The sequence below is a fragment of the Theropithecus gelada genome, chromosome 6 (genome assembly GCF_003255815.1).
Source record: "Theropithecus gelada isolate Dixy chromosome 6, Tgel_1.0, whole genome shotgun sequence".
Lineage (NCBI taxonomy): Eukaryota > Metazoa > Chordata > Mammalia > Primates > Cercopithecidae > Theropithecus > Theropithecus gelada.
Genome location: NC_037673.1, coordinates 75,249,652 through 75,273,009, shown reverse-complemented (window position 1 = coordinate 75,273,009; position 23,358 = coordinate 75,249,652). Strand labels below are relative to the sequence as shown.

At 42.6% G+C, this 23,358-nt stretch overlaps 1 protein-coding gene across 1 annotated transcript in view; it reads right to left on the bottom strand.

Moving 5' to 3' along the window:
- Positions 1–2,039: 2,039 nt before the first annotated feature.
- CMYA5 (cardiomyopathy associated 5) overlaps positions 2,040–23,358 on the bottom strand; it is a 104,200-nt gene continuing 82,881 nt past the window's right edge. The window contains exons 10-13 of the mRNA XM_025389192.1: positions 11,837–11,970; positions 9,857–9,956; positions 7,321–7,494; positions 2,040–2,899 (exon numbers count right to left, since the gene is read on the bottom strand). Of these exons, the coding sequence (XP_025244977.1) occupies positions 2,653–2,899; positions 7,321–7,494; positions 9,857–9,956; positions 11,837–11,970 (655 nt within the window). The 3' untranslated portion in view covers positions 2,040–2,652. The remainder of the gene's footprint in view (positions 2,900–7,320; positions 7,495–9,856; positions 9,957–11,836; positions 11,971–23,358) is intronic.

Genomic DNA, 23,358 nt, shown 5'->3' with positions numbered 1-23,358 from the left:
ACTTCCTTCCCTCCCTCTGAGGCTCTGTGTTACATGAAGAGGAAGGACAAAAGGAAGGGAAATGAAAATCAGAGAAGGGCCAAGGAAGAAAAACATTGCTTGACAATTCTCTAACACAATGTGGAAATCGTATTGATTTAGTTCTACTTGTCTGTACTAGAATAATGCCCAAGGACCAACCAAGAAATCTCCCATCACTCGGCAGACAGAAGCTACTGACACATGGATCTCCTGACCCCAGAGCCCTACCTTTCACCGTCCCCTTGCCACAGAGTCGGAGACAGGAGGGTCACTCACTGGGGAGTGGAGGGCTGTACTTAGAGGATTTCTGGAGTCCTTTGTCATGTCATATAAACTACAAATGCTGTGCCATTCCACATGCTCATTTAACCCGGTGTTTATAATCATCCTGAGAAAAGGCATAACTATAGGATCTGAACTGCCCAAAGCAATTATCTATTAGGGGCTCAATCAAAATTCACACCTAGTTCTTCCCATCATGGTGGTTTTCTCCTTTATACCAGAACTGCTTCCAACCTGATGGCAGATGCTGCTGGCACTTGGTCCCCTTCACCCCCGGCTAGGGAGGGTGCACGCGCAGTTGTGTTAAACAGTTTTCGACATACCTTCTCAGGTGTCTGGATTTCTCATTAACTCTTGATGAGGGCTTTCTCAGGACCAGGAAATGCAGCTTGGAAAGGTGGGGGATGGGAATGACTGCAGTCCACCTTCAACAAGAGGGGTTGGACAGGAATTCAGTGCCAGCTTCTGGCACATTCTGTGTGGTTTCCAGAGGGTCCTCCAGCACGGGAGAGCCCAGCTGCCCACAATGGTAATAACCCACTCATAACACATGTCCTTTAGTGACTTCACCCACTTCCTCAAATGTTCTTCCTGGAATCACCTCCTAGGTAAACAACAGGCACTGAGTCTTGAACTTGTTCTACTTTTGGAGGAACCCAAACTGAGACAAATTCTAAGATTCATGTGGTTACACATTCACACCAAAAACAAACAAACAAACAAAAAACCAAACCAAAACAAAAAAACAGCCAGTAATAATGACCATGGGTGGCTGAGCAGTCAGAACCTGAGGATAACATTTTCAGGGATTGAAAAAGTGAAGCTAACATTCTCCGCAAAGCAGCAAGTTACTTCTCCAGTTTTACCAAGACTCCATCTTGCCAGCAACTGCTGGAATTGCAATCAGGGCAGTGATGGCCTCCAAGGGCTCTAGTAAGGCAGTTACAGATCCAGTTTGGATTTTCTAGCTATTAAACAAGAGATTTTAGAATATACTCCGAAAGGAGGATATTTTTTCTGAATTCAAGAAAACATCTGGGCCGGGTACGGTGGCTCACGCCTGTAATCCCAGCACTTTGGGAGGCCGAGGCGGGCAGACCAACTGAGATCAGGAGTTCAAGACCATCCTGGCCAACATGGCAAAACCCCAGCTCTACTAAAAAAGAAAATATAAAAGCCAGTTGTAGCGGCGCATGCCTGTAGTCCCAGCTACTCAGGAGGCTGAGGCACGAGAATCGGTTGAACCTGGGAGGCGGAGGTTGCAGTGAGGCAAAATCATGCCGCTGTACTCCAGCCTGGGTGACAGAGCGAGGCTCCATCTCAAAAGAAAAGAAAAAAGAAAGAAAACATCTGAATTCAAGTTGTAAAGTGTTTTTTAAAAACTACAAGTATGATCAACACATCTACATTATAGAAGACAAGCACAATCATCTCGACATACATTCTAGATTTATCCACTTTGCACACATATTTTAGAAAGATTTTCAGGGATTCAGTATAATAGCTTAAAATGACCACTTAGTTTTAGTAAAAATAGATTCCCAGCTTCTGTTAATTGACTGTAACTATGGTCTGAGAGTGATTAGATTTCAAAGTGTTTGTGTGTGTAAAATTCTCACGGGAAAACCAATAGTAGTGCGCCGTACTGAAGTGTGATGAGTTTTACTCTGCAGTTTGTCCTGCTCCAGAGATGCCAGACCAGTAAATTACATGGAGTAAGTTCACATAACACGATTGGTTTTATAGACTCTAACCATTTATTTAACAAATGGAAATTTCTAATACATAGCACTTTTCTACATTTAAAATTTTAGGGAGGAGAGACTCATGTTCTACAGTATACATTATTACAAAAGAGTTCATTATACATTTAAATCAGCTAAAACACTTTCTCTAATGATTAGGATTATCATCCTTTAGTGCAGCGAGGTGACATTTTGTGGAAGGCGGACATGTGTCTTCGTCAGAGAAGATGTCTTACCAGCACAACCTTCCTTCACTCTGACCCGTCCATCAGAGAACTTCCTTTACCAGTAAAACAGATGCAAGTCCACCTCTCTTTTTTGGTTCCCAACTCAAGTGCAGACCTTTTAATTTAGGAAAGAACTCAAACTCATATAAACTAAGGAGTGGAGGTTGTTGTTTTCATTCTGTTTACTCATACACTGCTCTGTAAAGTCAAGGTTTTCTTGTGGATTTTGCCACGTGCTGATGGCTACGCGTGCAGCCATCATTAGTGCAAATGTGTGGGAGGCTTTTTGAATAATGTATAGCACCCAGAGGAATGAACAGCAGACCCCCCACCCCCAAATTTAAATCACTGCTCTTGTAAATCCTGAAAGCCAAGGATCACTTGTGCCTTACAGAATCCGGGGGCTCTATCCCCAGGTGCAAAGTACATTTTCCAGGTTTCTCCAGGGCAAAGGCAGGGTGGACACCCTCATTAAACCTGTGCCTGATGAGGAAGAGCAACTGGCCGCTCTCCGCGTTGATGAAGATAAGTCTCTGGTTGCTGTAGTCCAGCAGGATGCCCACTCTGGCTGGACGCTCAGTCACGTGAACATCACTCACGATACCACTGTAGAAAAATGTGTATCTGAAATGAAAGAGAATGGGAAACGTAAAACTCTGGAACTCTCACAGACCTTGATAAGGAAGGTCACTTGGGAATAACCAATTCTTCAGTTATTAACTCCACTTCACAATAAGGACTTGCAATCATGCTGTCCCAAATGCTTTCTCTAGATTTCTTGTAGATGCTAAAATGCAGAGCTCATCCCAGCAGATGAGCATGTTTAATAATTTTGCTCCTTCTACATTAGGAGGCAGTCCCAGAATAGCCAACATGCCTCCCTTGTGATTTTTCTCCACATTCTAATTCTCTCCCAGCTGCCCACATGTTTTAACTACCGCATTCATGGCGTGTCATTCTTTTGAATAAAACTCCTTTGAGGCTGCCATGTATTTTTAAAAGTACCACAGGTTTGCCTTCCATACAATGTATTAATTTTACAGTTTTAAAAATTTATAGGTAACTTACATAACGGCCTTTATGAAGTTTAAGAAATACTTCATTATTTTTGCCAACTTCATCCTTTGTTTCCACTCCCCCTTTCCCAAACCAACTTTCCTTTTCATTTTCTCAAGGCTTTCTGCAGCCTTGCCGCCAGAGGAGTGGCCTTTGATTCCTCTCTCTAATTCAGACAAATTCAACTCAACAACGATTCCTTGCACATATCCGTGTATCCAGCACTTTACTAGGCGCTCTGGGGGATGTAAAGGGCATGAAGTACTGTCCTTGCCCTCTGGGATCCCATACTGTATGGGGCAGGAAGGAAAAACTGCCCACACTTGAAACTCGGACCATCGCTGGGAATACCTCTCAGGGCACAGATCGTCAAGTGTTTACTAGACACATTGAATGAACCTGTTTTGGTTGTGAAGGGAAAGGGTCAAGGCCAGGCTGGAAAGGAGAAAGTGCTGACCAGAAAATCTAAATTGCTCTATGTAAAAAGGTAACACAAGTTTGGGGTTTTCTCCTAGTAGTCTTTGAAACTGAGAATGGGGCCCTAAAAGTAGGGGAAAGAATGGAATGAGAGATGGAAGAAGAAAGAAGAGAGATGAGGGAAAGGTCTATGGATGTGTAGGCTGTAGGGGTGGGAGCACAGCAATACCAGGGCAGTTTGGACCTAAGAATCTGGGTAAGTGACGAGTCTGGCAGGGAGGGCTGAGGATCTTCAAGACTTGCAACATCTGTCTTAAGGCCCAGAAGCTCCAGTGTAAGTATTCAGGGGATGGCAAGTTGGCAACTTCATTGCAGAAAGAAGCTCAAGTGGAAGGGCAGAGGTTCATGGTGGTGGGGAGATAAGTGAGACTTTTGAGTTGATAAAGGACGTTTCCAACGCTTTGCTAATGAGAGAGATGCCAGAACACTATGATGTTCTGGAACCTGCAGGACAGACCAAATGTTTCAGGTAGCAATGATGGGGACTGGCAGTGCGAGCTGGGCTCTTACAGAAGGCTTTGGGAGCACATGGGCTCACACTCACTCAGATAGGACAGGCAGGACTTGAACAGGTGAAAAAGAAGGAGAAAAATCCACATAGTAAGGGCAGCAGCAGTGATGGTGAGGTGGCCAAAGAAGCCCGTATGTGGCAGAGAACATCACCATTGGCCTGTTGGGTTTGGACAGGAACGGGGGTGACTTTTCGGATGTTACGTGGATAAGTCAGTCAGGGGCCAGGCTCTAGATTTGCCCTGTCTAACACAGTAGCCACTAGACATGTATAGCCACTTCCATTAAAATTAAAGCTAAGCAAAATTTAAAATTCAGCTTTTCAGTCCTACCAGCCACACTTCAAGTGTTTAATAGCCACACGTGGCACCATTTTTCTATTACTGCAGAAGGTTCTATTGCATAACACTGGTCTGGAGGGTTCTAAATGCTTAAATGAGTCATTTCTCCTCCCCTGCTTGGAAGGTCCCCAGTCCCTGCAGGCCCAGCGCTGGTCATTCCTTGAGCCAGTGCCTACCCGGGAGGCCAAGTGGGGAAAGGTATTCCCTGAATCCTTGTCTCCACCAGTTCTGCAGGATGCAGAACCTGACCAGCCCTGCTTCTGTCTCTATTTCTGGCCGAGCACACCATTCTTCCACTAACCTCAACTCTGGCCTGAAGCCAAGCCTGCCTGCGTAGGGCCTCTCTGCCTGGCTGGCTTTGAACAGAGACCTGGTTGGTCTCTGTTCAAACAGGAATCATCCAGAAGCCTGGCTCTGAACACCTGCATGACCCGGGAACTGCCTCCCCTCCCCCTGGTGGACTGAGGCCCCTTACTCCCTTGAGTCCCACCTCTGGCCCACACTCAGTGCAGACCCCTTTGGACACTGGTGGTAACTCCCCTCAGGGCTCCTTGCCCCAGCCTGGCCACATTCTTTCTGGCTGTCCCTCTTCACTGTATCCTGCATGTGGTCCCACCCAAGTTCTGACACCACTGTAGATGTTTGTAGATTTTTGAGCAGAAAAAGCAGGGACAGGATGAAAATGATGTTTTAGAAATATTTCCCAGTTGCAAGTGGGTAGAGACTAGAAGTGAGGGTGCAGGCTGGGTGGCTGCTGCTGAAACTGCAGAGGAGGTGCGGAAGCCTTGAGCTAGCATGGCAAGTTTAGGAATGGACAGGAAGGAAACCAGCAGATTCTTCTGAGACGATCTTCACACCTCCTTCCCAATTGTGACATCTGAAAGCCTAGATTCTGTGAGTAGAATCAAGAGTAATACAGGTTGATTTAAAATCATTAACCCAGAAAAAGTAGAAGACAGGAGGGGCTGCCACAGGAGCGCTCTCACAGTCCCAGAGGCCAGGGTGCCCCAGGTGAAGCCCTCAAAGGATGACATGAGGGCCCCAAGACCCCGCCTCTCTGTGCTGAGACCACACAAAGGGACATACTCTTTCTCCCAGAATCTATGGCACCCACTCCAAGCCTGAAAGAGCCAAAGGCCAAAGCTGTAGGTTGAACTTGTCAACAAAATATACAATTCTGTTTTCTAGAGTCTAGGAATTTGTTATTGGGGGTTAGTCCTTGGTGTGGGTTTTTTAAAGATTTGAGGAAGGACATTTTCATGAAATTAATATGCAGTTTCAGCTCTGAATCTACTAACTGTAAACTGAATTTGAGTGATTTCAACTCTGGGTAGGTGCTGGGTCCTTAAGCATTGCACAGCACTGAATATCAATTAATCATAATTGCTCTGACTTGATGAAATGTGACTTTAAGTAGTGCTTGGAGATGGTGTCCTTATGAACCATCTCAGAGAATCAAACTGTCCAGCAGGATGCAGGGAGAAATGTGCAGCCAAAGATATGCAAAATCCCAATCTGTGGGCCTTTTCTGGGAACTTGCAAGCATTGAAGGCTTCTTTTTAAAGCATTACATTTAAATAATGCCTCACATTTGTATGATACTTTACTGTTCCTAAGCTCTTCCCTATACCTGATTTCATGTGATCCTCACAACCCCAAAAAGTAGCAAGCCAGGCATTACTGTCCCCTGCTGAGCTAGATGATATAAGGTATGCTCAAAGGGTTAACCCACTTTCGGCAAACAGTCAATAGGAGGCTAATTGAGGATGGAGCCAGAACTAAAATTGGAATCCTGGCTCCTAGTCCAGTGTTCTTTCTATTAAACCATACTGTGAGCATATTCAAATCAACATATGCCTGCCTGATTGCTCTGAGACTAACACAGGCTAATGGCTTTTTCACATCAACCAACCAAACAATACAGGTAATATAGAAGAGAGATTGGCAAACTTTTTCTATAAAGGGACAGATGTAAATATCCTAGGATTTGGCAGACATCTGTCAGCTCCACCATTGTAGTGTAATACAATACATAAACAAATGAGCATGACTGTGTTTCTGCAAATTTATTTACACAGACAGGCAGCAGGTTATATGTGGCTTAGGGGCTATAGTTTGCCAACCGCTGATATGGACCAATGTGGGGGGAGATGTTGGAGATCCACTTCTTCCTCACTCCTGTTGATTCCTTCTCTGTGGAGGGACTCCTTTTAGCATTACCCTTGTGGTCTCTCTCCACCCTGTGGTGAGTTTGAAGGAAAAACTGTGATGCAAAGCCCATCAGTCCCTCCCTCTTCCCTGTCTCTTACTCACTAGCTACCATGGAGACGCACATCCTTCTCTGCTTCTCCAGGCACCAACTCTGCCCTGCAGAGCAAGGAAGCTGACCTGGCCCGGGCTCTGGTTGGGTAAGTCTGCCTCCTAATAGGGTTTAATATAAGAAACCCTCTTCAGGTACGATTCACACACTCTAAAATCAGCTTCCTCAGTAATCAGAGTCAGAGTTTCATCTCCATATACTTGGCTCTTGTTTTCTTTCTTAGTTGGCTCAGAAGTTGGGCATGGAAATGGGTGCTATTTATCAGGTCCCTCAGAGAGCCCTGCCTGGACACCCAAGCATAACATTTTGATGAAGAGGGGAGGGGCAGGGCTCCAGCTTACCTCTGTGGCTCAGAGCAGTGCATGTACCATGAGGTCTCCCCTTGTCCCAGGGCACCTGCCCGCATGGCCGAGCTGGAGCAGATGCCGAGTCGATATGCTGGGCAGTCTGTGACTGTGGTTTCCCAGTAATGCTGGCCACAGGAAGGCAGCTCCTCACCCAGCACTGACGGGATTCTGCGGGCGAAGTCAATCAGAGTATGCTTAGCGCAGGAATCGCCAGCCTATATCTCATGAGTGTAAACATTCACAAATTCACACAGTTTAGGCAGGATACTGCCCTTGGAAACTGCTGGAATTTAACTAAAGATACTCTTTGTTCATTGTATCCCTAACCTTAACCAGATCACCACAGAACTCTCCAAACTCTCAACAGGCATTTGACATATTTCCAGTCACATACATACAACATGCATGATGTACGCTGCATCTCTTAAAAGAGCTGGGAATCAGGAAATAACTAGAATAATGGTAGGACAAAAAGAAATGCTGCAGTCTCTGCCTTTAAGGCGACTTCTCTTCATAAATACAAGGGAAGCAGGTAGGAAACATAATTTGCATAGTTTTCTTCCAAAACTTGCAAAAAAGAAATCTCCAAAACCTTAACCATGACTTCTATGCCTCCTGACCTTACTGGACACAGCCACCAAATGAGGTGCAGCTCTTAAATGACAAGGCAGCTAGTGCTGGCCAGAGCCAAGTGTGGAATTAACCGAGTATGATTAGTGGTCAACAGTCTGTAAGATTCTGGCCTCTTTGAACTGTAGTAGGTGCCCCTAAGAGGTTGGTTGAAGGTTTCTTTTTGTCTCACCTTAGCTATTTTTATAAGCACCTCAGTGAAATGAACCAAAAGCACTTTCAACTGCTGATGGGTGACCTTGTTTGCAAGAATTGCTCAATTTTGCTTGGAAATGGCTGAGACAGCAAGGAAGCTTTTTTAATTTAAGCAGCGTTAATATTCAGTCAGCACCTCTCCCTCTCCCCTTTAACAGATGAGAAAATGATTAATGCAAGGGAATGTATTTCACTTTTCATGTCTTGACTCAACAACCTCATTTCAGAGAGGTGGCTACTGACAAGCCCTCACTCTGGAGCAAAGCCCAGCTGCCTGATATTTATGAGCTAATTTTCAGGTTAATAATAAATAAAATTCTATAAAACACATTACAGTTATCATCAGTTATTATCTGTGAACTCTTACCCTCCTCCAGTCTATTTATTTTCTTTTTGATTTTTTGAGGAATCCAAAAGACAGAAAAGCTCAATCTATTTCTTAAATCTCTTTTTTCCCTGAATTCACTCATTTGTATATTTTTAGCACCTGCAATGTTCCAGGCCCCATGCTAGATTTGAGGGATGCAAAGATGCACAGGATGGGGCTGCTGCTCGAAGATGATGATGATGAAGTGGCTGACAAATGACCCCATAAGTTATCTGTTCTTTTCCACAGACAAGATCAAAGGGTGCCAGGGTCCAGAGACGCCTTGGCCAGAACCAGGAGCAGGTAACACCTGAGCTTGACAGGCAAGTAACAATGTGACAGGGAAACAGTGCAAGTCACTGCTGGCTGGCTCAGTGCCTTCTTGGGAGCACCTGGCAGCCACCGACACCAGGGCGCATCAGCACCATCAGCAGCCTGTGTTTCATGTGTGTTACGGTTTTCAAGAGTTTCACATACCTTCTCCCATTCTGCCATTTTGATCTGCAAAATAACCCCCAGAGCTTGCAGGCAAATCGCAGGGCAGTTTCCCCCACCCTGTCCTCCACCTTTGCCTCTTCTTTTCTTTGATGCTTCCTTTTGCAGGAGCCACTGTGGGAGCAAGATTCTGTGGCCCAGAAACTAGGAACTCAATAAAATGTCCTTCTCTTCCATGCCTTTTTTTTTTTTTTTTTTAAAGACAGAGTGTCGTTCCCAGACTGGAGTGCAATGGCACAATCTCGGCTCACTGCAACCTCCGCCTCTGAGGTTCAAGTGATTCTCCTGCCTCAGCCTCCCAAGTAGCTGAGATTACAGGCATGCACCACCACATCTGGCTGATTTTTGTATTTTTAGTAAAGATGGAGTTTCACCATGTTGGACAGGCTGGTCTCGAACTCCTGACCTCAAATGATCTGCCCACCTTGGCCTCTCAAAGTGCTGGGATTACAGGCATGAGCCACTGTGCCCAGCCTCTTCTATGCCTTTTCAAGAGGGTTGATGAAATATCTGGTTTGCTATAGAAAAATAATAAAAGAATTACTGGACCCTTTTTTCCCCCCACTGAACCAGAGATCATACCTTAAATAGCCAATGTTTTAATCAAACCATCTGTGCTTATATTTCCAATAAAAATATTGACACTTGCTCCAAGTGATGAACTATCGCTCGGTAGGGAACCACAGCTGAACAGAGTGAATGTGCACACACTGATATTTGAGACCACATCCCGATATGTTCACTGCACCATGAATATGCTCAGGGGAGGCCACCCTGAGGCGACACACCCTAAGATCCTACTGCTAGGCCATCAGCTCACTTATGCTTTCTTCTTCTACTTACTCTGTCAGCCGTCTCCTCTCAGCAAAGCTGATCACTGTCCCACTTGAGGAAATGTGTAGAGCAGGATGAGCTGTTTCTCTCAGCAAGAGAAATCTGGTTCCTATTGCAGGTGAGAAAATAGGATTAAAACATTGCCATGAGGACCAGTGCTGTCCCTAAGCTAAGCCCCACATTTCAGACTCTAGACTCTCTTTCCCCTGACATCAAAATCCCCCACGCAGTGTCTTCAGATCCACAGCTGAAAATTTCACTCATGATAAGGCCTTCGTGGATGCTAGTGGCTGGTTACCTCTACCTGGTGCCACAGGCACGTCCTCACCTCTACACCAATAATAGAGGGGTACCCTCTATCAGCGCTCACCCGCTGTGCAGTGTGCTCCTTGCACCAGCAGCATCTACATCACCTGGAAACTATTTAAAATTTCAGACTTTCAGACCCCACTGCAGCCCTCCTGACTTCGAATCTGTATTTTAACAAGATAGTCAGGAAATCTGTGTGCATATTAAAATTTGGGGATGCAGGCTGGCGAGATGGTTCACGCCTGCAATCCTAGCACTTTGGGAGACCAAGGCAGGCAGATCACAAGGTCAGGAGTTCAAGACCAGCCTGGTCAACATGGTGAAACCTTGTCTCTACTAAAAATACAAAAAATTAGCCGGGCATGGTGGTGCGCACCTGTAATCCCAGCTACTCAGGAGTCTGAAGCAGGAGAATAGCTTGAACCCAAGAGGCAGAGACTGCAGTGAGCCAAAATCGTGCCATTGCACTCCAGCCTGGGTGACAACACCCCATCTCGAGAAAAAAAAACTGGGGGATGCACCGGTATAACCTAAAGGAGAGACTAACAATGGAAGAACAGGCACCATATTGGGACTGCGGGGAGAACACTGCTGGGAGGGCAGCCTCGCATCTTCTCTTCGTAAACATCAGGCTGGCCCTGACTATGTCACAAACAAGGCACAAGCACAAGATATTGCTGGGTAAGCAGATCGCTTGTTGTGCCCACTCAACCTTGTGCCAGCTCTGGGTCTAGGATAAGACAAGAAAATGATCCTCTTTCCATTCCTCACTTCCTTTCACAAAAATTGAAGAGACAAACATTTTTTGTTGGCATCATCTAGGTATTTTCCCAAAAATGTCACTGAATAGTTTTATTACTTCCTTGAATTACTCTTTTGGTCATTCGTTCAACAAACATTAACTATCACAGACTATGTGTCAGGCATCAAGAATAAACAGAACAAGGCTGGTAACTTGTTCACAGAGTTCAAAGAATATCCCCAACCTACCACACATATACACACACCATACCCACAAATTATAACACATTGTGAGTCCGATAAAAATCATCTGGAGAGGCCAGGCGTGGTGGCTCACACCTGTAATCCCAGCACTTCAGGAGGCTGAGGCGGGCGGATCACCTGAGGTCACAAGTTTGAGACCAGCCTGGCCAACATGGCAAAAACCCATCTCTACTAAAACAATACAAAAATTAGCCAGGCATGGTGGACGTGCCAAATCCCAGCTACTCGGGAGGCTGAGGCATGAGAATCACTTAACTCAGGAGACAGAGGTTGCAGTGAGCCAAGATCGTGCCACTTCACTCCAGCCTGGGTAACAGATTGAGACTGTCTCAAAAAAAAAAAAAATCGTCTAGAGAGATTTCTAAAAACATAAATGTTTGAGCCCATCTCCAGATCAATTAAATCAGGATCTTCAGGAGTGGAGGCAGGGAAACAGTATTTTTTAAGCACCCTGGCTGATTGCTAATAGGTAGCCAAGGTTGAGACCCTGTAACGCAGAAAAACAAAAGAAATATCTTGACCTTTGACCAACCTTGGGTCCTCATGACAAAAACCTACCACTGACAGTTTATAAAGTTGGGAGTTTATAAAGTTGCCCTCTAGGACATCTTCTCTGAGGGGTAGAAGGGAAGGAATTGCTTGGAAATAGCTCACTGTGTGCAAAGGAGAAAGTACCTCTGGTGGAGATGAGAGCAGCTTCACTCTGTTCACTTGTCCCAAACGCATTGATGGCTCGCACATAGAAAAAGTAGTTATCATTGGGTTGGAGGTTAACTTTCAGCTGGAGTCCTTTGATTCCAGAGAAAGATCTAAATACAAGAGGAAAATAATAATTTTAAATATAATGCCACATGCTAAATGATTCCTATTTCAATTTGGTAGTGAATGAACATCTTTTATTAACAACAAATAACTTATTTTCTTCCCCTTTTATGACCACTGGATTAGCAAGCCAGATCCTACAACATGGCCGTTGTCCACTAAGATTACTTTATCAAATAATTTCTATTATGTGCCTTCCAGAATGCTCTTTGGAACAGAACCAGACACTTAAAAAAATTCAGAAAACAGACTACTATTGTGGTTAGTGAATCGCCAAGAATATAGCATTTTCTTTATCAATTTTTGGCCAGAGGGCACTTTTGGATTAAGATGATATTAAACCAATCTACGATGATTTTGTACATGATCATCATGCTAAAGCCATCAAAGTTAATAGAAACTGAAGATCTTTAAAGAAAACGAAATCTTTTTTTGTTTTTGAGACGGAGTCTCTCTGTCGACCAGGCTGGAGTGCAGCAGCATGATCTCAGCTCACTGCAAGCTCCGCCTCCCGGGTTCACACCATTCTCCTGCCTCAGCCTCCCAAGTAGCTGGGACTACAGGCGCCTGCCACCATGCCTGGCTAATTTTTTGTATTTTTAGTAGAGACAGGGTTTCACCATGTTAGCCAGGATGGTCTCGATCTCATGACCTCATGATCCACCCGCCTCAACCTCCCAAAGTGCTGGGATTACAGGCGTGAGCCACCGTGCCCAGCTAGAAGACCAAATCTTTTAAAGCAAACTCGGTCTTGGCAAGAAAAGAGAATTCTAATTTAAAAAAAAAAAAAAATCCTCAAAGTTGCTGTTCCTAAACTGCCTATTTAAATTAAAAGAAAAATGCTGATAGTGGTGTCTAATTGGCAGTGGGCTTGGCAAGTACACTGTAACAGCCTCACCACTTAATACAAATGGACTTGCTGGATTTGAAGATGGAGCTCTCTGAATCTGCCAACAAGCTAGAATAGTTTTGTGCTTCTTTCCCATTCTCTTTAATCTGTTTGATATCACAGCCTGGAGCATGAATTAAGAAGAAGAAAAAAAAAAAAAGCAAGCAGGGCTCTTTCTTTAAACTTCCATTTGGAGAGTCCTTAGAGTTACAAGCTAGATTCCTCGCTAACGAAAGTTCCTAACCTGGATGCTGGAGAGCCAGAGTCCTGCTCCCAGGAGATATAAGTGTCAATGAATATAATACTACAATAGCCGTCATGTTCATTCTCAGAAGGGCAGGATTTTTTGTCTTTGTTTGTGTGTGTGTGGTTTTTTTTTTTTTTTTTGTTATTAATGAATATACCACAAAAGCAACAGAATCAAAGAGTGGTCACTGTTCCACAGACGAATTTTTTTCCAGGTTATTTCTACTTTTGCTGGCTTCTTTCACTTCCTAATACCTGTCTTAGAGAATAACATGGAGAACCAGAAAAAGGGAAAAGTGTTCTTGACCCAGAAAACAAACTAATTTCAAACTTCTTAAAAGCCAAACATTTGTACAGGATAACCACCCCACCCCGACTCCATGTCTAAAAGGACAAAACTCACGTTGTGCTCCTCAGAAGGCAGGGGCAAGGGAAGCGCTCTGGACCTGCTTGTGTAACTGCTGTTTAGTGCCCGTGTCCGCAAAAGGTCAGTGCAAACTCCTCAAATCATATTGGTTGTTATTTTAGAACTGATCACCCGACCAGGCCCTCAGGAGAGGACTGTCCTTAGATACACTCAGACTGGATCAATGACATTGAGCCCCATGTCCACTGACAACTAATTAGGCTTCAGTAATTAATGAAAAACCATGTCCTATGATTGAGAATGTAATTTCTGACTAATATCTAGAATATTATTCTGGGGTAGATGTATTGCTTATCTTATTGGAATCGATGACTGAAGAAATGTTTTAAATGAACATTAATTATAATTAGTAACAAAATTATTGTCTCACTAAGCATACTTAGCCTGAACTGAATTTCAGACTTCATTTGCTCCCTAAATAAATATGTATCGATCACTTATCATGTGCCCAGGCCCTGTCTCTGCCTGTTATTCTGAGGGCTTGTTGAGGAGGTGGGAGTGGGAAGGGGGAAAGTGACAAGGATTGGTGGGGAAATTTTAGCTTTAGAGACAAAGAGAACACACTGGCTTCATTTTATAACAACACAGTTGTTAAATAGCAAGGATACTCTTTTTTAGTTAAGTGTTTGCCCTTAAGATGATGAAGTCTGTCAAGGAGAAAATTCCACATATATAGTCAACTGCATGCTCTGTCTCATTGCTCATTTAAAGAATAAAGGTTCACATGGTACTGAAGTCAAAATATGGGATCCGTCCTGCTTTCAGTGCATGAAACAGGTCAGGCAGATTTGACAAATGTGCACAATGTCCTCACTGATTCTGTGAAGTAAAAGCAGCAGGCATGCAAACAAAAGTAATACGAAATGTGGTGGTGTTTTGTTGTTTACAAGTTGCCATCTTACGCTCAAGCACCAAGAACAAAGCAAAAAAGGTTAGAACAAACGGTTCGTTTCCTTGTCTGCTTATTCTGACTCCACTCAGATGTCACCAAAGTCTTCATGTCAGCTGTCCCTGCGTTCTAGCCTAACGAAAACTTCAAAAATTATGAAATTTGAGAGCTAAAGAGTAGCACTCTTTCAGAGATTATGATTTTTTTAATTTTAGAAACAAAAATCTGTCATAATTGCAACTAAGTCCATATGACTTATAACAAGCATTGCATAGTTTGCAGTAGAATTCAAGTTCACAGAATACCCAAATTAAGGTGAGTGATCAGACAGCAAAGGAAGCCACGATAGTTTGTTGGTGCTTAGTTGGTGCTTAGGGATTTTATACCAGTAAATAACATGACTGATGTGACTATGATTGGAAGTCTACAGCCAATAATAAAATTTGAAAGACAATTAGAAATTTGACTCAAATGGTCTCATTTTGGGCCCTAATCGTGGGCTCCTCCCTACAAGCGCCATAGTGCAATGGAAAGAGATGGCTTTATGTGTGGAGGTCCCAGAGACACGAGGGCAGTGAGCAGCGCAGCACCTAGTGCCTCTGAGCAGCAGCCATGAAGTTGATTGCTGGTGGATGATAAGCTCGAGTGGAGCTGAAACTTATCACAGAGCATTGTGCCCAGCAGGCTTCAGAGGACTCTCAACCTGCTCATCTCGCCCTTAGTAGCTACACTGCTGCAAAGCACAGAGAAATGACTTAGAGGAGACTCGCTGTCTCCTCAGAAGGCCTTGGGCTACCCTGTGAATGAGAGACGGTCTCTTTCTCTGTTGTTTCAGAGGCAAATGAGTGGACGCCCTCAGCAGCTAATGCCTGTGAGGATAGCCTCTCTAGCTTGGGCCCTTTTGTTCTTGAGTTTTGGCCAGGAGCAACTGGAAAGCTTGCCACGACTAAGATGGACAATGGGGTGAGAATCATTTATGGTAGGAATTGAAAAGGATTTTTACGAAGTAAAAAAATAACTGGGGACATAATGGTTAAGGGGGATATTAAAAGCATTCCCATTAAGTCAGAGAGAAACATGAGGTTAAACACATTGGGAGGTAGGAGGTAAAATTACTACAATTTGCAGATGATGGGACTGCTTATCTAGAGAACCCAAGAAAATCAGCTGAAAAACTCACATAATAAGAGAATTCAGTAGGATGGCTAGATATAAAACTGATACAAGAAATCAAAAGCCTTTATATACAAATAACAACTAGATAGGAGATAAAATGAAAAATCTTATTTAGAATAGTGACAGACATAAAAATATATAAAGATATAAGAACCATATAAAGAACATGTTTTAAGATGCTACTGAGGGAAACACAAAAAAAGACTTGAGTGAAGGGAAAGGCACATCAGTTCTTGGATAGGAAAATGCAACATCATAAAAATTTCAATTCTCCCTAAGTTAATCTATAAATTTAACATGATCTCTAAAAATAACACATCATCAGGAGCAGGCTGATGGAGGAGGCTACGCATCCTGATTCTAAAGATCATATAAAATATAAACTAGCAAGTAGAAAAAAAAAGTCAGGAAGGGACAACCTAATCTACCAGGAATTCTAAATTATAAAGCTATAATAATAAAACCAGTATGGTCCTGGGGCATAAATAGATGGATCAATAGACAGATTATAAAGGTCAGGAATAGACTCAAACATATAGTCTCTTGAGTGTGTAATAATGGAAGTATTTCAGATCAGAAGGGAAAATGATGGGTTTTCTTGTTGGGACAGCTAGATAGCCATACTAAAAAAAAAAAAAAAAAAAAGTACAATTTCCTACTTTACACAATCTACTGAGATAAATTTCAGATGATAAAACACCTAGTTTTAAAAATGAAATTGCTGCATTGGCTATTACAAAAAACATGAGTGAATAGACATATACTCACACACACACACAGAAAGAGAGAGACAGAGAGAGAGAGAGGGGCAGGGGGGCATTTTAAAATATGCTACCCAAGTTAAAAGCTATTTTCGAAAGACATTGATAAATTCAACTCAATTATTATAAAAAAATGCACAGTAAAAATTTTTTAAAGATTAGAAACTTATATCTTAATAGGAAAGCTAACTTCCTTAAAAAAAAAAACAAAAAACAGAGCTTCTACAAATCAAAAAGAAAAAATACCACAATCCAAGAGAAAAAAAATTGCTAGGAAATGAACAGTTTATAGAAAAGGAAGTACTGTACATGGCTCTGAACCATATGAAAAGATGTTCAACCTAATAAAAGAAATGCAGTTAAACTAAAATAAGATTTCATTTTCTACAAATTGTCAGAAGATCAAAAGCTTTATCATCCCATGTTTAGGCAAGGGTAGGAAGAACTAAGCACTCTTACACACTGCTAGTCGGAGTCAAATAAACAACTACAACCTCTGTAGAGACAGTTCAGTAATATCTATCAAAATTCACAATGTACACACTTTTTAACCAGTTATTCTACTTCTAATAATTTAATTTACAAATATATTTGCACATATATGAAATGATATATGCACAGGGTTGTTTACTGCAGCATTGTTTGTGATGGCAAGAGAACAGAAACAACTTCAATGCCTCTCAGTTGGTAAATAAGTTAAATTATATATTTTTTTTCTTTTTTCTTTTTTCTTTTTTCTTTTTTTTTTTTTTGAGATGGAGTGTTACTCTGTCACCCAGGCTGGAGTCCGGTGGCATGATCTCGGCTCATTGCATTCCCCACCCGGATTCAAGCGATTCTCCTGCCTCAGCCTCCCGAGTAGCTGGGATTACAGGCGCCTGCCACTGCGCCTGGCTAATTTTTGTATTTTTAGTAGAGATGGGGTTTCACCATCTTGGCCAGGCTGGTCTTGAACTTCTGACCTCGTGATCCACCTGCCTTGGCCTCCCAAAGTGCTGGAATTACAGGCGTGAGCCACTGTGCCTGGCCTAAGTTATATTCTTAATACAATAAAACTTTTTTAAATTTTTATTTTTATTTATTTATTTTTTAAGATGCAATGTCACTCTTGTTGCCCAGGCTGGAGTGCAATGGCACGAGCTTGGCTCACTGAAACCTCCGCCTCCTGAATTCAAGCAATTCTCCTGCCTCAGCCTCCCAAGTGGCTGGGATTACAGCTGCCCACCACCACACCCAGCTAATTTTTGTATTTTTTTTAGTAGAGATGGGGTTTCACCACATTGGCCAGGCTGGTCTCAAACTCCTGACCTCAGGCGATCCACTCACCTCGGCCTCCCAAAGTGCTGGGATTACAGACATGAGCCATCACACCTGGCCTAAAATTGTTTTTTCTAATTAAAGTAGTTTCATATGTATTGATACGGGATGCTCACCAAGGAATATTTTTAATCAAGAAAAGCAAAGTGGTGAAACATATATAGTGTGCTACCATTTGTTGAAAAACTGTAGATGTATGTATGTGCACAGACTATCTGGAAGGATCAATATGAATCAGGTAACAGTAATTGCTTCTGGGGAGGAGAATTGGGTAGGTAAAGGATAGGTAGAAAGGAGACTTAATTTCCACTGTATTCTCTTTTGTATCTTTTTAATTTGTACCATAAGCACATATTCTCTATCCAAATTTAATTAAATATTTTACTTTTAAGAGCTATATTACCCGTTCAGAAGTTCAGGAGTTGGTTGAATTTGTTTGCACAATCTCAAAGGGGACATTAGTTTGAACACTGTAAAGTAGCCTCTCCAGGAATTTGATAATTCAGCAATTTGTGTGGGATGGAAAAAAAGGAAAGGCGTATGTATGTGCTTAAGATAACTTCAGGGGTTGGCAATTACAGGGTGTGGTTGTTCTCTGCACCACCATGTCCAACCCCTGGATCTAAGCATGCTTTCTCCTCGGGGGAGCGGGGCAGCCTGTGTACAAACAATATGGAGGAATCCAGTGCCATGATTCCTAGGAGCAGCCTACAGTTAGCGTCACTGCAGTGTACCACAGATGGCTAAGTAGGTATTGTTTTTTAAACACACAGTTGGCTCTTACTGACATTCACATTGGCAGCACCAACATTCAGGCAGTCAGTCAACACCACGTTGTATGAACTGTGGAGAGTACATGGCTGGGCCCTGAAAGACCAGCTAGTAAGGCAGTGTTCCCCAAGCCTGCCTGGGCATGTTAGACCTTCTGAATCGGAATCTTAAGAGGGGCCTTCGAATCTAAGTGTTTAGTAAGCATCCCAGTTGATTTTTATGACCATTAAGGTTGGGAAAGATAATCATAAGATAATGTGGGGTAAGAAGGGGTGGGAAGGAAAAAAAAAAAACTACTTGAGAACATGAGCAACATTAAATATAAAAAACTAACTGAATAGCCATGGCTGTTTGAAGTTACTTATAAAATCTTAACTAACTGTAAATATGGAACTTTTTGTTTAAGGTGAAACACTTGGTTAAATCAGGATTGAGAAGATTTTCCTTTTTAAAAAAGTTGGTAAATAATTTTTGAACAGAATGATTTTTCTTTTGATAAATGATGATATTATGAGACTCGATGGTAAGTGTCTTACTCTTAGTTCATAACAGTGAGGAAAATAACATGGGGGCTGAATGGTCAGGCTGGTCTTGAACTCCTTGGCCTCAAGCGATCCTCCCACCTCAGACTCTCCAAGTGCTGAGATTACAGGTGTGAACTAACATCACTCTTAGTTCACAACGGTGTAGAAAAATAACATGGGGGCTGAATGCTAACAACCATGGGGCTTAGGCTTTTCTATAATTAGACATTCTTGCAAAATCAGCATAAGCCAAAGGTCCCAACAGAAAGATGCTAGATTTTTGTTTTCTCTCTAGTGACTCTCCAAAGGCTGAATGGTATCATTTACATTCCAGGCAGAGAATCCCAGGAGCTTAGTAACATTCATTCCTCTGGATTCTCTAGGCCCTCCTTTACCCCTCCGCAGCCACACAGGCAAACAATTCCTTGAGATCCTCATAAAACTGCCTGCCTAGAATGGTGACTTCACATTATGCTTTCAGATCCTGTTTAAAATAATGGTTATATAGAGAATGTTTTTGTAGCTTTTGTAAAACTGCTCTTAAAGACAATCACTATTATCTTGTTCAATAGCCCTTATATAAAGATCTACATGAAAAATTCATCTTAGAGCTGAATGTCAAGAAATATAATTGTCTCTCTTAGTGAAATGTGCTTCCTTTTAAAAAAAGAGTTGAGTTATGTAATCTCTTTTTTCCTCTTGCTGTCTCCCCCTCTCTCCTGTTTTCTCTTTAGCTGCCAGTAAGTTCAGATTTAAATTTTGTGTTCTGTTGAGGTTCAGTTCTTCACTTTCATTCTCCTCAGTCCTGCATTATTTGGCTCTTGTTCTCACAGGATTGTTTTACCAGTTCTACTATGTCTGGGTCCTTCATTGTGGACAACCTGAATACTTTTGGAAATTGACAGGCCTAAGTTAGAAGTGAAGGAACTGACTGGGTTTCCACTGACTGAGGTTTTACTGTACAACTAGGAGGTGTATGATAATTTAAATGATCAAAGTCAAATAAGGGTCATTTGGGAAGAAAGATTTCATTTAGGAAAAGGCAAATGCCAAGATACTGGGTGCGATGGAGAATCATCTTCACAAAACTCCCTCTCCCAAAGGCTCCCTACAGAGGGATATGACAACTGGGTCGGGAAAACAATTTCACATACAGATTGGCGACTAGCTTTTAATTACTCAATGAGAATTTTGGCCCAATCATGTCAATCACCCTCCTATCAACCTGGGAAGAAGCAAGGAGCAGGAATGACTGCCTCCTTTAGCCACAGGGTGCAAGGAAGCTCCAATCTCTTGCTGTTGACCACTGGTCAGTCATCACCTATCCATCTGAAGGCTTAGGAAGAAAGATTGAAAGAAAAGAAAAATGTTGGGATTCCTCACTCTGCACTAAGTTCATTAGGAAACTTACCCTTATTTGTCCTTATTCTACAGACAGAGCAGTGGGTGTCCCCAGCTGAAGACACCCACATATGACAGGCAATTCTGTTCCTGCTCCACCAGGTGGGGCCCCAAAACCTGGAAGAAGGAGGAATATGAGCTTACAGGCTCAGCACCCTGAGCCCAACTCCCTGGAAATGCTTGCCCTGGAGGATGGCCCCGGGAGGGTCTCCCCAGCCCATAGCCTCAGCCAGGGCCAGGGAGCAGGAGACTCACTCCCAGCTACTTTCTGGCGTATTGACTCTCACAGATTTGTCATTCAATACACGGCTTCTCTCGCTGCAGCCCACACAGCTAATCCCTGTACTATATTTCTCTCAGTTTTCCCTCCTCCACCCACACTTCTTCTGACTTCTCTCCACACAGGAGAGACAGAACAGCTGAGGAAACAGCAGAACGGTGGAAAATTTTTGAAAGTGTTTCGAGCCCACCCAACCTGAGGAGAGCATTCAAAGAAAAACAGGAAGAGGGTGAGTAGGAGCTCCCTCAGCCCCCGCGCACAAGCCGGGGATTGTCACTCCCGCCTACCCCAAACCCAACAGGGGCCGACTGCTGGGACCCAGCCTCGGTGCCCACACGCAAAAATATGCAAATGTTTTCTGTGAGGATTATGGAATGGAGGCAATTGCTCAGCTATTTCAGACACTGCGTCATGGAACTTGGGGGCACAGTAGGCTCATTCCATTCAAACACCCACCATAAAAGTTCAACTAGCACCTTTGGTCTTAAATTGGAATCGCCAGAGGCCATCACACCTGGGGAAGGACTGCAGGTCTGAAGATGGACGTGTTTCTGTTCTGGCAACCAAAATTAGATTCGCCAATCTAGAGGACAACTAATGCCCTCTCTCCATGTGTGCGTGTGATTTAATATTACTCATCTTTTTTTGCCTTTTTGTTTTTCATTTCCTTTCAACTTGTCTTCCTACACCATACCAGAGCTTTGAAGCCTGCTTGCTTTATCACGGCTTGGGGGTGGGAAAGACATGTGAACTCATTTAGCTCTTGTTCCCTGTCTTGTTTGCTGGTGATCCAGCCAGTTAGATGACTTGAAGTGGGCAAAGACAGAAAGAGATTGGCTAATCCCATTCATTCATTCATTCATTCACTCATTCGTGAAACAGACCCTTATTGAGTATCTACACAGGTAAGTCCCCCATTCGTACCCCGTTTATGGTCCAGCCTCAGTTAAACTAAGCCACAACAAATGGAAGTAATCTTTGATCCCCCTAATTTCCCTCAGGGACCTCTGGATCAATTTTTGGATCTAGTTGAGTACTATAGAGTTTTTGCATGAAATCCAGAACCTATGTAAGGGTTATATAACCAATGGATAAATAAGCTTGTAAAGTCCTTCCCTATGAGTGACCCATGGGAAGGTTTCCAGTCCACAGATTAGACTAGTCCTATCTCCTGGTTAAGTATTCAAGCACTACAAATCATTCATTCATCCATTCTTCTTTACTTTGCTGGCACGATTTATTTTTTTCCCTGTTTTAAATAAGAGATTATCCTCAAAGCTAGACAAACTTTTTTTACTAATCAGTGTTATGTGTTTGATGCTAATTGGTATTTACTCATTCCAGTAACACATATTTATTGAGTAGCTACAATATACTAGGCACTGTCACAGGCACTGAGATGACAACTTCACACAACGATCCCTTCATGGAATCAACAAAGGAGTGAGATCAAACGAATCTTGGCTTGCTGTTCTTTCTCAGAGACAAAGTAACTTTATCCATTGCTGTGCAGAGAATCAGAGTGAAAAACGGGGTTCTAATACAATGGACAAAAAGGAGGAATTGTTTGCATTTTTTGACTAGAGATGATCAAGTTTTGAGCTTCTTTATATATCAGTTCCACTGTAAGACTTGTTCTCCACAGCTGACATCTTAGAGATTGAACTACATAGATCGTAGTTAAATAGTTAATGTTTTACAGAATTTTGAAGCATCGGACTGTGTAAAGAATGTTTTAAAGTTGGTTGTGAAAACCAGATGGTCAAAAGAACCACAACACATGGCCACTCCCAAAGAGCAGAACTTTCCTTCCGTCTTGAACTTTTACATTAAAGAACCAAAGAGATAAAAATTAGTTTTGCAGTCCTGGGACTCTGAGATTAAAGATTAATTATTTCAGTCTGTTAATGCCAACCTAGGGAATAAGACATTGAGGCCTGTATTGATGGGGGATGGCTCTGATGTGGTGTGTCAGCAGTAGACTTAGCAAATGAACAGGGTAGTAATTTGTGGCCAATAAATTTTTTCCTGCTTCAAAAAATTATCTATTGCCAGACTCAGCAGGGATCCAGAGGTTGGAGAGTCAAACCTGCGCTGTGGACTGAACATACCATTGCACTTCCTGGCACTGAGGGGCCTCTTAGTACCTAAATGGAAAACAATTCCATCTCCAACACAGCATTAAACTATCAGCAGGGTTTCCCATGTGGAATTTCCCTTTATTTCTAAATTTACTGGACTATAACCACTCAATAGCAAAGAACCCCTTGTATTGTTCTATAACTACTATAAATTTTTGCTTAGACGGCCCCTAATATGTTCGCCTGCACAAGAAAAATAAAAATGAATCGATTGGCAAGATCTCAAACAGAATAAGCTAATGACAAGCCTTATGTTTTAATAAGCTCGATGTTGGTCTTAATGAAATTGGTGGATGGTCTTTTTTTTCCTACATATGGAACTGTCATTGGTTTCTTTGGCTTTTGCAAGGGATTTTTTTGAAATGCATTGTTGTTATCAGAAGGAGTCTTTTCTTTTTTCTTTTTTTTTTTTCACTGCAAGGGCCCTAGGATAATCAGGGAAGGGAAAAACATTAATGAGAGGGGATTTGAATGGTAGTGCCTTCTCTCTTCATATCTATGTTTTTCATGGGACAGAGACAACTAAGGATGCACAGTACCACCCAGTTGTCAG